The following is a 14158-nucleotide window of genomic DNA, read 5'->3' on the forward strand; positions in this document are numbered from 1 at the left end:
GCCGTTTCGGAGGAGTATGGCAACGAAAACTGTGACACGAGAATTTTATATATTAGATTTTTTTATGTCATTGCCGGCAATGGAGCTGGTGAGTCACCTGATGGTAAGCTTTGCCACCGCCCATGAACATTTGAAGAGGCGTAAGTTTGATTGCAGACCTTAGGCCTCTACAAATGGATTGCCGACTTCAAACTGGAAAAGCGTTAAGTAAGGATTGATGAGAGGAATAAAGGAAACGCCTGGGAAGGGTAAGGAAAACGACATGGGCCTCCGGCTCCCCCACTCACCGAACAAAACACAGCAGAATGCTATTTCACGCCGGTCTTCTGTGGGGGTATGGTATTTCCCCGGTACGAGCTGGCCTAATTCCTGCTGAAGCATGCTCGGCTACCACATAATAATTATATACGTTTTTGGGAATCGGAAATTAAATATTGATAAAAAGAACCGAAATTCAAGCATTTGCCTAGATTGACATTATATATTTGTTCATGGAAACATCCGTTGATGCATAAGTATATTTAGATATACATTGCTATGTTTCACATCATGTGGGTGTAAATGGTGAACTTATAAAGATGGATAAACGTAAACATGTCCATTAAACGGCTGAGGTCGATGTGAAAATTGCATATTTCCTTCGTTGTACTCAGAAAAGTACTGCATTTTCTCTACAAAAATTGTAGTTTTTGTAATGTGTAATTTCTTATCTCATTAATTGTTGTGTCCATTCCAATTTTTCTTTTCACTTTTGTCATTACAAAGGATAACATAACTTTCAATTGTTTCAGATACGCCCAAAATGTTTGTTAGAGCAATATACTCAGAGCAATCTTATTAATAATAAATCTGTTATTGTTGACTTTGAAAACTTTGAACAACAACTGAATATGACATTTTCAAACCCAACAATGAAATAAAACAATGATTTTAAGTAAAATGTTCTTTTACTAAAAGTTATATTTTTCTCTATCACCCACGGCTGTCCCACTGCTAGGCAAAGGTTTCTCCACGTAGTCTTTTACTCTTGTCGGGCGTCCACATAGTGGTAATGTTCGCCCACAACTCTTCGGGCATTCTGTAGACATGGCCAGTCCAGTTTCATTCGGCAACTATTTGGCCCAGGTAGGTATAATCATGGACATATGCAACCGACGCACCCTCGACTTCAATGGTGGTTTTGGTGCTATTAGTCATTAGCAATGTTTATTTATTTATTTCTCTTTGGGAAACAAACAATACAATAATTCTTATAGATTATAGGCATATACTATATTCATATCAACAAAGTTTCCACAAAAAGTTGAAACAATTAATTTTTGTAATTAAGCTTTTAGAAAAAAAATCAAGGTCACTGAAATTGTTATTATAATTCTTACAAACACAATATAAATATGTATTTCTAGCTAAATTTGATTTAAAATTAGGTAATGCAAAAAGGGCTTTGTCACGAGAGCATATACGGGGCATCGTAAAAGTAATTTTCTTGAAAGGAAGGAAGAATCAACGCCATTTTTAAATATACCCTGATCCCTTTCATGCCGATGGTTTATTAAAGGAAGCATCTCTGGAATCGGATCTCTCTGTTTAGCTCCTCTATAATTCAGATGTTTGATAAATTTATTTTGGATATGTTCAATATTATTTATATACATATTGTATTGTGGATTCCAAGCTATAGATGCATACTCCAATATAGTTCGAACGTACGAGTTCATACCAAATCTTATCGAAATAGGTCCATTGGTTTTATACATGAAAAAGAGACAGATATACAGACTTACTTTCGCATTTATAAAATTAAGTAGGGATAATATCATTGTTTTTTTCCCTAATAATATAATATAATTAAGAAATTATACAGGGCTCTATAGCTTTATTGCATATTAGGTATATGCCTTGGTGCATAAAATTTTATCAATTAGATTTCACAATTTAGATAGATTAGATTTTAATTTAGTACATGGAGGTCTATATTAATCGATGGTATAATTTTGTCTGTGACAGTTTTTTTCAACCAAAACTAGTATAGTTATCTGTGGTGTCACTTGACATTTTCGAATTGACAGGGGTGAGAGACTATTGAAAATTTTGTTTCGTATTTATAATTCGGTCCTAGAAGAGGTATTTTAAATTCACGAAATGGCCACTTATTTACAAAGGGCTGCTGTTTCATATGTCAGAAATAATGCACGACTTGCTTCACACGCGGCAACGGCTGGTGGACATGGAGGTAAAGTATTATTTACTAGCTCAATAATTATGTAACGATATAACCTACGTTCCATTTGTTATCAATGTAGAAATTTTTATTAAAAAGGTGGCTGGAAGTTCTGGAGGGGTCTGTCCTTCTTTGTTGGCTTCCCCGCTATTGGTTTGGGAATGCTGAATGCTTACCTCGCCCACCAGGAAGAACACCACGAACGCCCTCCTTTCATCCAATACGATTATTTGCGCATCCGTACAAAGGTGAGCATGGTCAATGGTAGATAAAAAAAAGAATTTTGCAGATATTTTGCCTGAAGCTATTTATTTACTGCATAGTCAGATTCGCATTAAATAAATACCAGTAAATAAAGCAACAGTGATAAGATTTAATTTTCATGGGCAATAACTACTTACAAAATAGTAATTTTACATCCTTATCTTTCCTTCTTATCTGTTCTAGCCTTATCACGCTTAACGGGAAAGAATACAAAATTATCCTTAGAATCTATTTCTTGCTTGTAATTCTGTATATTTTATGTTTCCCTTTTTCATGGTCTTATTCTTAAACATCTAGTTGTCACAAGATGCTTTCTATAGTAAAGAAAATTGTGATTTATTCTGAAAATGTGAAATTTTAAGATGACTTAGTCAATTTACACTTCAAATGTGTGATTCTGACCATTTGATCAGAATTAATGAAAGCTAGACATAAGCAGGCATTGTAAACATGTTTATCTCATTGTATGTTAATTGTGATTACAAAATATGAGTCGATCATAGTAAATAATAGTATTTGCGCATGGTTTCACAAAAATTAAATTCAGAGTAAAAACCTTTTCCTGTACCTGTTTTATTTACATATTTTCTGCTATCTTTGAAATATCTAAATTCTGTAACAGTATTTCTCTACTATTTAATGGATGATGTTATACATATACACCTCTTGAATTACTATGTTTAAAAAAAATCATCTAAATCTGTTGCATAACCTATACCATTTTCCATGTTATTGAACTGCTAAGAATTTTGAAACTCTAGGTACACTTAACAGTTACTATTCATCTTGATTATTTTCAGAGATTCCCATGGGGTGATGGCCAAAAGTCTCTCTTCCACAACCCCCATGTCAACGCCCTGCCAAGCGGTTATGAAGATGATCACTAATCATCAGCTTTAATATCTTTAGCCCAACTGTATTAGATCCAAATTGTCATTTGAGTTCAACATAAACATTTTGATTGTACATGTAATGACAGAGCTAATTGATGTGTTTTCAGTTATGGTGAAATTAGCGTGTTGTTTAGCATTAAATAACAATTATTTTTAAAAATGCATTGTTGTTTTAATATTTTTTCATCCATATTATACAATACATATTCAAGCAATAATGGAAATATGTTATGAATTTTATATATATAATACTATTATATTATATTATATTATATATTAAATTAAACTGTACAGATATGCCTAACTAGTTAACAAATAATTTTAAGAGTATCCTATAAAGTTGTCTATTTAAAATTAATGAATGTTTCCTTGCTGCAATGGATATTAGGTAAACCCGCGGGATCCTGGGTTTGCTACCAGGTGGTGATAAAAAGTCGGCCCGTCGGAAATAGAGGGCTGGTAACTTGGATATTGAGAATTCAGTAAATATCCTTGTCGCTTAGCCAATTCACGAAGCAATAATTATATGTATAATTTTGCAATTTTTTAATTTTATCGTGTTATGGACATTACTTCATTGTTAAAAAACAATTTCTTGTTTATCTATACTAAGAAAAATACTTCTAAATAAGAACACACTTGAAATAGTTTGTTAGCTAAGTCAGTAAATAGTAACATAACTTCCCTAGTTTTAACATTTTCTGTGTGTAGTGAGGTGGTGCAATGGTATCTGAATAAATAGATTGGACATTTTTTACTGACAGTTTAAAATAAAATCATTATATGGGTTTATCTACGGTATAGTTAAATTCACACTTGGGTATTCACGTGGTTTATCTGTTATGTTATCTAGAGCAGTGAATAGGTCACACCTACCTAGTTATATGTTATCTAGAACAGTGAATAAGTCACACCTACCTAGTACGGCCCCTCCGGCCCCCTCCATTCATGCGACAACCCAAGCCGAGGTTCGCAGTCCCCGACAAGGGGGGCGCCCTTGAGTGTGTCGCTACCAGAGTGAACCCTCAGTTCACCCACGCGTCCGTGCTAAAATGTAGTTGCCCTTCAGGCTGGCATCGAGAATCACCACAAAAAAAAGATTAATTAAAACGTACTACCTACCGACCGAATATGTATAATCTATGGTCGTACTTATTATTCTGTGCTATGGCTCTGAGAACTCCATGTACCCGTAATATTATACTACTCTTTGACTCCATGGCTCATTCAAAACATTCATACGTCAATGTCGAAGTGACACGTATTTTGAAATGTGACGTATTTACGAGACTATTTTACCTTGTCAATACTTCAAAGAGTTGAATGTAATGGAGTGCTATATGTTTAATATATTAATAAATAAATATTATCTTTATTAGATTATCACATTAACGAACATAGATGAATCTTTACCTCAAAATCAGTCTACTATAAATAATACCTCGTAAAAAATGTAATATTGTACTAATCGACAAAATGACGTCTGTGAAAGATTTTGGGAAGGCTTGGTGGACAGAAGTTTACAATCGCATTATTGGTGCTGTGGTATTTCTTGATGACTATAGCGCTGAATGTCTTCACTGGTATGGGGGACTGTTTAACCTCTTAACTGGAGGTGCTGTAGCAGTCAAAACTTTATCGCCGTTTGAAGTAAGTATGAATTACATAAATACGTAGCAAATAGTTAGTCTCATACATCTAATGTAAAATTAATAAACTCTCTTTAAGTTTTGCAAGAAGGAGCATAGGAAAGCTGTTTTTATAACCCAAGCAACCAGTACTCAGCTGCAAACTATAAAGGAGATCATACGCAACAGTGATTTAACTCACTGCATTTTGGTATCATGTGCTAGCCTAGATGTAGTCTATTTAGAGTTGAATGAGGGTAAAGATGTCACTGATGCCATAGCCTCAGGCAAGGCTCCTGCTGAGGCAACTAAGCAATTGGAAGAAATGCTTTTAGACTGGATTGGTAAACAGGTAATGAAAGTTCAGTCTATATTTCAAGCTATCAATTATTCAATATAAATCAATCATTCACAACAAGAGACTGATACTCTACTCTATTCAAATTGTTATTTATAAATGATTTATTTTTTTCAGCCCAGTGCAGTTGAGGCAGTATACATTCCAATATTTTCAATTGCACCTACAAATGTCATATTTCTAACACCACCATATCATAGCATGTGTCCCAAATATGATGGGAAACTATTACCAGAGTCATCATCAATAGATCTGTATTCCTTACAAAATGAAGAGAGGTCTATGCTAAGAAGATTAGCTGGTGGTTTGAATAGCATGTTTGATTCACTGAATTATAAAGAGGATATATTCTACATTGGACAGTATAGTTCTTTACTAGCTGGAGTGTTGGAAAACTCACCTGTCTCTGTTGCTAGAAAAAAGGTAGGTAAAATAACATGATTATTTTAATCAATAATTATGGTGTCATATTTAATTTTTTTAATAATATTTAATGTTAAAATTGTTAATTGATGAAAGATGTTACTTTATTTCTAAAAGTCACTTATGTTGGAGGCTCTTTATAAGTTTCTAATAAATTTATATTTTTAACAACATATTATTATATTATGAATTGTAATGTAAAGTTTTTTTTTTTTAAATTGAAGTATAACTTAACTTCTAGAATTGTTCAATTCCCATATCATTGGTGATTGTGGATCGCACACTGGATTTATGTGGAGTTACGAGTCACTCCGTGGAGTCTGTACTGGACAAAATGATGGGAATACTTCCTAAGTTTCCTGGCCAGTCTAACGAAATTGCTGTTGACATGTCAGCACTCTGTGAAGCCAATGTGTATGTAAAAGTGTACTTTTACACATTTCAGTTCATGTTTAGAATTTGTGTTTATTTATTACATTAAATACTTAATGCACAAATTTTGTGAGAAAAATTATTTGATTACATATTCTTTTGATGTTAAAATACTTGTTAGAACTTCGATCACTGTCGCCAGATGGCGTCGCTCTCTTCTATGCGAAGCTAGAGCACGCTAGTAAAGTTCTCAACAATATATGTATAAGCTATCTTGTACAAAGGGTTAGTATCCAGTAACCAGTACATCCAGTACATCCAGTAGTCAACAAGTACAGTGTTGTAAAATAGTGTAGTAAAAGTGTACAGTGCAAATTGGGAAGAATAAATCGTTGGAAAGTAAACAGTGTTTCGATCAGATCCTCCATTGTTATTCAGGGTCCTTCGGCCGGACTTAAAAGTGTTATTCAATACTTTTGTTGTGTTTAATAACAATTATATATATAACAATTAAATAATGCATGGTCCAAGCATTAATTATTTGATGTATTATGTTTTTTTATTGTTGGTTGAGTAGGTTTGTTACCAAAGTTAGCACAGTTACGGGATTTATTCACAAATATTGCTACTAGCTGACAATTAAAACATTTGAAAGAAATTTATCATTGACTTTTCCAGCATTTCTCATCCAGAAGATGTGCAGTTAAGTCCAGGTTGTTTGTTCCATGCAAATGATGATTCCTGCTTGCAAACCTATGACTATATGATCAATAAATCTCAAAAGGAAGTTATGTTTGATCTCTACAACAAACTGTCCAAAATTGATGTGCAGAAGTCACCAGGACCAAAGACTTTATTGAAAGTAACACCGCAAAGTGTTGAAAAAATTATTACAGCTTCTAAAGGTTAGTCTGGTATTGTATAAGGTGTAATTATTCTACTGAAATTATATTGAATAAATTAAAATATTGAGCACAGTGAAATATGACAGTACGAAAAGAAACATACAGTAGTACAACAGCTTTCATCTTGTAAAGTAATAAACCACAAAAAGTCAATGTTGTCACAACTGAATAAAGTCAATTATATGACCAAAAATGCAGATAAACGTAGATCTTTATTATCGCGAGAAGATGATTTACAATCTCTTACAGCACAAGTACTATGTCCCATTTTTACAACATAATAACATCACTTTATGATACACATCAAACTTTAAAGCTTGTCCGTGACCAAAATGCCCAGAGCGGCCAATAATATAATATATAGTTACTTTGGGCTCGTTCCTCCCGCGTCTCGCATCTCGCCCCCCCTACACAATTGACCTGTCTGTACATCTTCAATGAACTGTATAGATTACTATACAGTAAATATCTCGTTGTATTGAGCTTAAGCAGAACATCTATGAAAATCGATAACATTAAACTTTATTCTATTGAAGGAATATTCTATCAAAGTGATTAGAATTAGATTCATGAATTATGTTTATGTAGTTTCCGAAGTCAACAAGTAGGGTATTGCCAGCTTTTTGTTTTCATAACTTTGACTTTGATAATTAAAATTTTATCTGCACTTTAATTACTTCCCAGGAAACTATGAAATAATAAGCAACCACCTGGGTGTATTGCAACAAGCTCTTGGTGTGGTACAAATGCTGAAATCTCCAAAAAGGGTTCAGTTTGACTTGTTGATGAGTTTGGAAAGGCAGGTTATAGAAAACCTTGCTGCTAGCAGAGACTCAACAAGTGTACTACATCAGGTATTAATTTTATTTATTAGTTACTAGCTGCGGTTTCACCCGCTAAAGTCCGTATCCCGTAGGAATATCGGGATAAAAAGTTGCCTATATGTTATTCCAGTTGTCCAGCTATCTATGCACCAAATTTCATTGCAATCGGTTCAGTAGTTTTTGCGTGAAAGAGCAACAAACGCACACACATCCTTACAAACTTTCGCATTTATAACATTAGTAGGATTATCCTGTGGAAACAAACAAAACTTGCAATTACAATATTTTTCAATTAAATGACAAATTCACACTAAATAACCAATGCATTTAAAGTTGCCTGGTCGAATTGTATACATGTGCTTTTGATCAAAATATATATAACATTTTATAGCTTTGTTATTTTGTTTAACCAACTTTGAAAAAAGGGAAGGTCATATTTTTTCTGCAATTCTGTTACTGTTCAATTGTTATTCAATATTTATTGTTACAGCTCAGTCACCTAATAAAAACGCGTAAAGATCGAAACTTGCCACTAGGAAACCTCTTAGCTCTTCTAGTCCATGTATACTCACTCACTGGTACTGAAGTGATGTTCAACAAACAGCATGAAGATCACCTTCAGGAAACCCTCAATGTTGCCATATTTGAAGATCATAAAACACTGTTTAACAATATGGATATTGGCCCTGTAACACCGGAGAGCAGTGAGAAAATATCGAAAAATATCATGAACTCTTTGAAAGATATATCACTGATGAGGAAGAATTTGCAAAGGTGAAAATATGTTAATTTCTATTATTTACTACTACATAGTCTGGGATCATGTACTTATTCAACCATAAAGATTTTGAAATTAGTCTAGTAGTTACTGTTCCTGAAAATTAATATGCATTTCCCATTGTATTTGCTAGTTTCTGTATGAATAATTGAGTGTAAAGTATGTATAAATTAATCGTGAAAAAATACAAATTTAAAATGGGAATAATTTATTATGGGTTATACAAAATACAATCATAGTAATTTGAAAATTTATATAACTATGAAAATATATTTCACCTAATAATTTAAACTGTAATATCTAATTGATTATTTACTAATTTCAATTCAAATGGAAAATGGATTTTCTAAACTAAAAATGTCCATTATAGGTACAACTCTGTATTGAAGCCGTGTGAGAGTGGAATCGGTCATGAGTACCGCGGGGTCCTGCAGCAGCTGGTTGATGATCTTGTTAATACAGAACGACCAGACATACCTGACCTGCGGCATAGGAATGAAGGGATAAAGGATCTGCTGCGAAGTGGACTGAAGTAAGATTTATATCATATATTATAATATATTAGAATGTTGATTTGACTTTTTAATTTACGTTCCGAAAAAGAAGTGATTTACAATCGATTGGTAGGAAATTGTTATCATTTGGTCCATGTCCTTGAATGTGAAGTTGGTTAAAATAGACATATAAGGCGGGTAACAACTACAAAAATCTCATACATAACATTCTTTACAGTATATTAACAAGCAAGAAATCCAAAGTAGCCAAACATCCAATGGACAATCAGACAGTGATAATATTCATCATCGGTGGGATCACGGCTGATGAGTGCAAGCAGCTCCACCGCAGCATCATCACCAGCGGAATAGATAATAACGTGATCATCGGCTCCACGAAATTCGTGACTCCGGTGGAAGCTATGAAGGATGTGTTGTTATAGCAGTGTTTGTTCAAGTGAGACTCGAGAAAGACTTGGCGCTTTAAGAGACAGAAGTGGTAGTGCTGAGTCTTGGAGTTTTTGGATTGTATAGTGTGGTTGTAAGACATAGTTACATGGGTGTTTCTAAAAATTATATTGAATACATCTGTGGTTACTGTGCAGTATGGTTAATTAGAGAATTCAAAATTGATTCAAGTGTTATGTAAATTTAATTTATGCGTTGTTTTGCTGAAAATATTTTGTATGTACATGAGTCCTGCAGTTATACTACGGTCAAGAACTATGAAGAATTTCCTATATTAACCTGGTATGACCTGTCTCAGTCACTCCTGCGTATAAATTATATAATGACCCCTTCGCACGTAAGCAACGAGTGAGTGGGACGTATTGTTTTAACGTAGGAGCGACAGAGATAGGTTATACCAGGTCAATGCACGAAATTCTTCGTAGTTTGTGACCATACTTTACCATAAAATTACCCAGTGCAGTGAAAATGTGTTACATTATTAGGGTCTGTAAATAAAATAACCAATTATGTCTAGGTGTGTTGTTATACTATATGCTATATGTTTAAATGTATTGTTATTTTTTTGGTATTAGGATAGAGTTTGTAGTGTTTGTGCACACACATATATGCATATACAATGCAATACAAATGCAAATAATAAAGCGATTTTACCCCGGTTTGGACCATTGTCCATATATAGTTCTCAAGCATTCCTGAGATTAGTGCGATCAAACAAACAAACTATCTCTTCAGCTATACTGATAACTTAGGAGTTCATTTTAGTTTTTAATAATAGTGACAGACTAGTCTTTGAGAAGAGACAGTAAAGTCTCTTTCAAAATTTCTCAGAGACAGTAATATGTATAATAATTATTCTTGTAAATATAAGAATCGTTTAAGTTTTAAAAATAAAAAATGTAAGGATTACGCTAAATTATCTAGATTTTAAACCCATATTTAGCGATTAGTATTATATTTCAAAAATTATGTGTTTGGATTAAAGTGTTGATCAATTGCTTGTTGGAAAACAAAGTGGGATTCGAATCATGCGTTGCGTTTTTTTTTTCATGCAATATATAATAGGTATAATATATAGATTTAAAAATTTGTTGGTAAGTTGTTAAAGAAATGAATGAAAAAATGTACTTTGTACGATTTTTACTATAAATAACGTCTGTTTACGTGATCTAGTTTGTTGCTTGTGAGTGCCCATGTAATAATAAAAAATAGGTGGATGAAGACATTCATGATTATTATAAATTATATGTATTCAATCCACCCAGAATTTAGATGCTTTGTAAAATTTAACATGTGGATAAGGTTGAATGTATTTTATTGTATACTAACTAGCTTTTGATGCGGAGTAGTTTAATGGATGTTATTATACATATAAACCTTACTCTTAAATCATTGTATTTTCAATCATCAAAATCCGATGTTTAGTTTTAAGGATTTATACATACATAGGGATATAGGGACAGAGAAAACGACTTTGTTTTATATTATATAGTGAATCATGAGCGAATTTATGCTTCCTTTTTTGATTTGATTTGATTTTGACGTTTTGTGAATACACCTTAACGTAAATCCAAGCTCTATTTTCCTTTAACGGTAGTTTTTTTCAACTAGAATTTGACAATCACATATCAGGACCAACTTTCAGTTCGTTTTTGTATAAGATCGTGTATCTAGAAGGTCTATGGTTTTAAAGATCAAAGTGAACACCTCACTTTTTCATATGTAATATATAAATACCAAATATTAATAAAATCAAATTAGAAATTGAATTTGACGCTTTTTAGTAAGCATTAAAATACTGGTTAGATTAAAAATTAATGTACATTTACATATTATTTCCTTGTTCTTAAATAATCATGATATTATATAATTACTATATAGTCATAATTGTGCAATGCAATTACAATGCAAAAAAGTAAATAAATTATTAATTTGTGTGCATGCTTGTTTCATTTCAATACATTTTTTTCGTCGCTGGTTTATTTCAAATAATTAGAGTTTATAGTTTATAAGAACAAAAAAGTAGACGATTTTTTTGCACGAAACAGAAATAATTAAGATCTAAGGGGATGTTTAATTTTCTAAAAAGGTCTCTTTCAGTGAATTTTCTAAGATCCAAATTATTTGAATAAATTGTACCATGCATTTCATTATTGTATATACAATACGTGTCTACAGATACTATTAGCTGTATAATCAGCTGACGCAAAATATGTTGTCCCAACTTTTTTGTCATACTTCAAGTTTTTCGTAAGATTATCTCTTAAAATTAATAATATAAAAAAATTAAGACTTTAAGATAAGTCATTGATTTTTAAATGTATATAATAATATATGATTACTAAAATATAAAAGAAAAAATGCGTATTTTTACTTACCTCAAAGTTGAACGCTACTCATCTCAAGATGGCGCTACGTTCTTCACTTTAGTTGTTTGTAGTCTATTGGTAAATAGCTTTGAGTATTTATGCAACCATTTCAATAGATTCTCTAAGGCAAATAGGTACCAAAAGAAAAATACCGAATATAGCTACATATATATAAAATTTTATAAAAATCAGTATTTCCGACAGACAACTAACACTGATACGAGAATATAAATTATATATTCTCGTATCGTAATTATATATACATTATATAATATGATATATACATATACGGGACGGTCGGGAAAAATAAAACATGCTTTATAATATAAATTTCCATATATTATTATCACTTTCCTAATATTTATTGAGATATTGGTATCGAATACCGAGGCGAAGTACCACAGTAATACTTAAGTATTCAAATTAATACTGTCGTATTAGCGATGGAGCTACTTATTTGATACTGGTAATGTATAATACATCTCTTATACATGGAACGTATTTTGTTTTCAAATGTTTATTCTTACTGGTAATGTGTAAATTAGACATTGAATTAGAGAAATGTATAAAGCGACACGCTGAAAATCTTTTTTCTATGTATTTTTTTATGTGTAGATAATACAATAATAAGTTTTATACAATGGCAATGTTAAATTTATGCTGAAATTTGAACGTCAGATGGAATGGTGGAGTACCGAGCAGGAGTTCTAATTACTTATTAATTAGCTCAGATCAAAAGAAGAATAGTTTGATCTAAGCTAGGCTCAGATTTCATAATAATTAGGTACAACCTACATTTGTGCAGTCAATTAAAATTGACTGCTATAAAATATATACAATTCAACAGATAGATTAATACAATTATTATTACTGATTAACATAATCGTGTCTTAACTTTAATATACATACGATAATCAAAATACTTATTAAGGTTAAAACATTGGTACAATTTCCTATCTACATTCCTTTTATTTCACTAATTAAAGTAGCACAGTCTAGATAATAACGTATTAAGGTTTTATATTTCTATCGATTGTTAAAATAATAATAATAAAAATATTAATAAATAACGAGAAATAGGACGTAATTATGAATCTCTATTTAATATTACTTTTTTACATTAAATAAAGAGCATTTGGTGCATATATATCTATGCCTACTTATTGTACTGCGGTTTCACCTGCAATTATTATTTATAAATATAAATATTTATCAAAATAAATGATCAGCTATGATTACGGATTGATAATATAGGCTCTATCAATAGATATGTGAATATATAAAACAGGTCAACAAGTTGTAGTCCTTTCTTGCTTAGTAACAATTTCATTGAAAGAAATGTTGTTGCAGTATTGTCGTTACTCACACATTGTGGAAGAACGACTGATCAATTATTTTCGAATATAAATTGTTTATACGAGTACATAATTTGAAAAATTGAAAACAGTTTATGGGACTTTTAATAGTTAGCACAATCCACCGTCGAAAAGTATCTCAGCTATCTAACGATAGCGGACAAAATTTAATATAAATAGGAAAGAGATTACTTCGACATTTGCGCACCACACGTACTATACGTTGTCCCAATGTTTGATATTACCCCAATGCTCTTAATTTAACATTGTTAGTGGATCGGCTATAATTGAACAAAACGAATAATTATTTATAATGAAAATTGACTTTTCTAACCAATACAAATTTAAGTAGTTTTAATTAAATAATAATTACTATTCTTGAAAAAATTATCAACATTGCCAAACGCAACAGCTATGAACAAATCGCGAACAGAATAGACAATAACCTATTAGAAGTAACGGTTGTAAAAATAGACATTTATAGGGCATTATTTAAAGTTCTGTCTTTTATCTTCCAATAAAATTAAGTAAATGCATTTAGAGCACGTCTAACGAAAATTTCCTTCATAAGACTAGTTCGTTAGATAGCGTTAATCCATGCCAGCCACGTCGCCGCCTTTTCTAAAGTCAGCGTTCGCGTAAATTGCAGTTTTGTTCCTATATAGAGCGCAAATAATGGATCCCCTGCCGCGATATCGCACTATTCCGTGACCTTTTGCCCGCAAACCGTTCACGATGTCCTAGAAACAGAATAAATATTGATATAAATATAATACATTATTGTTACCAACGTTAGCTATGATAGC

The 14158-nt window shown here is 32.1% G+C and overlaps 4 protein-coding genes across 6 annotated transcripts in view; 3 read left to right on the top strand and 1 right to left on the bottom strand.

Moving 5' to 3' along the window:
* LOC119830993 (serine/threonine-protein kinase S6KL) overlaps positions 1-920 on the top strand; it is a 45738-nt gene extending 44818 nt beyond the window's left edge. The window contains exon 10 of the mRNA XM_038354191.1: positions 792-920. Coding sequence (XP_038210119.1) covers positions 792-920 — 129 coding nt within the window. The remainder of the gene's footprint in view (positions 1-791) is intronic.
* Positions 921-2032: 1112 nt separating this feature from the next.
* On the top strand, positions 2033-3540 carry LOC119830843 (cytochrome c oxidase subunit 6A1, mitochondrial-like). The gene is made up of 3 exons (XM_038354005.1): positions 2033-2233; positions 2321-2469; positions 3286-3540. The coding sequence occupies exons 1-3, from the start codon at positions 2143-2145 to the stop codon at positions 3370-3372; spliced, it is 327 nt and encodes a 108-aa protein (XP_038209933.1). The 5' UTR covers positions 2033-2142; the 3' UTR covers positions 3373-3540.
* A 1134-nt stretch (positions 3541-4674) lies between these two features.
* On the top strand, positions 4675-11567 carry LOC119830790 (sec1 family domain-containing protein 2-like). The gene is made up of 9 exons (XM_038353933.1): positions 4675-5028; positions 5107-5358; positions 5482-5787; positions 6029-6201; positions 6838-7064; positions 7749-7918; positions 8379-8662; positions 9037-9198; positions 9399-11567. The coding sequence occupies exons 1-9, from the start codon at positions 4855-4857 to the stop codon at positions 9601-9603; spliced, it is 1953 nt and encodes a 650-aa protein (XP_038209861.1). The 5' UTR covers positions 4675-4854; the 3' UTR covers positions 9604-11567.
* A 954-nt stretch (positions 11568-12521) lies between these two features.
* LOC119830978 (glutathione hydrolase 1 proenzyme-like) overlaps positions 12522-14158 on the bottom strand; it is a 35218-nt gene continuing 33581 nt past the window's right edge. For all 3 annotated transcript variants that reach the window (XM_038354172.1, XM_038354171.1, XM_038354170.1), the window contains one exon: positions 12522-14092. In XM_038354172.1, the coding sequence (XP_038210100.1) occupies positions 13943-14092 (150 nt within the window). In that variant the 3' untranslated portion in view covers positions 12522-13942. The remainder of the gene's footprint in view (positions 14093-14158) is intronic.

Source organism: Zerene cesonia, chromosome 12, assembly GCF_012273895.1.
Source record: "Zerene cesonia ecotype Mississippi chromosome 12, Zerene_cesonia_1.1, whole genome shotgun sequence".
Taxonomy (NCBI): domain Eukaryota; kingdom Metazoa; phylum Arthropoda; class Insecta; order Lepidoptera; family Pieridae; genus Zerene; species Zerene cesonia.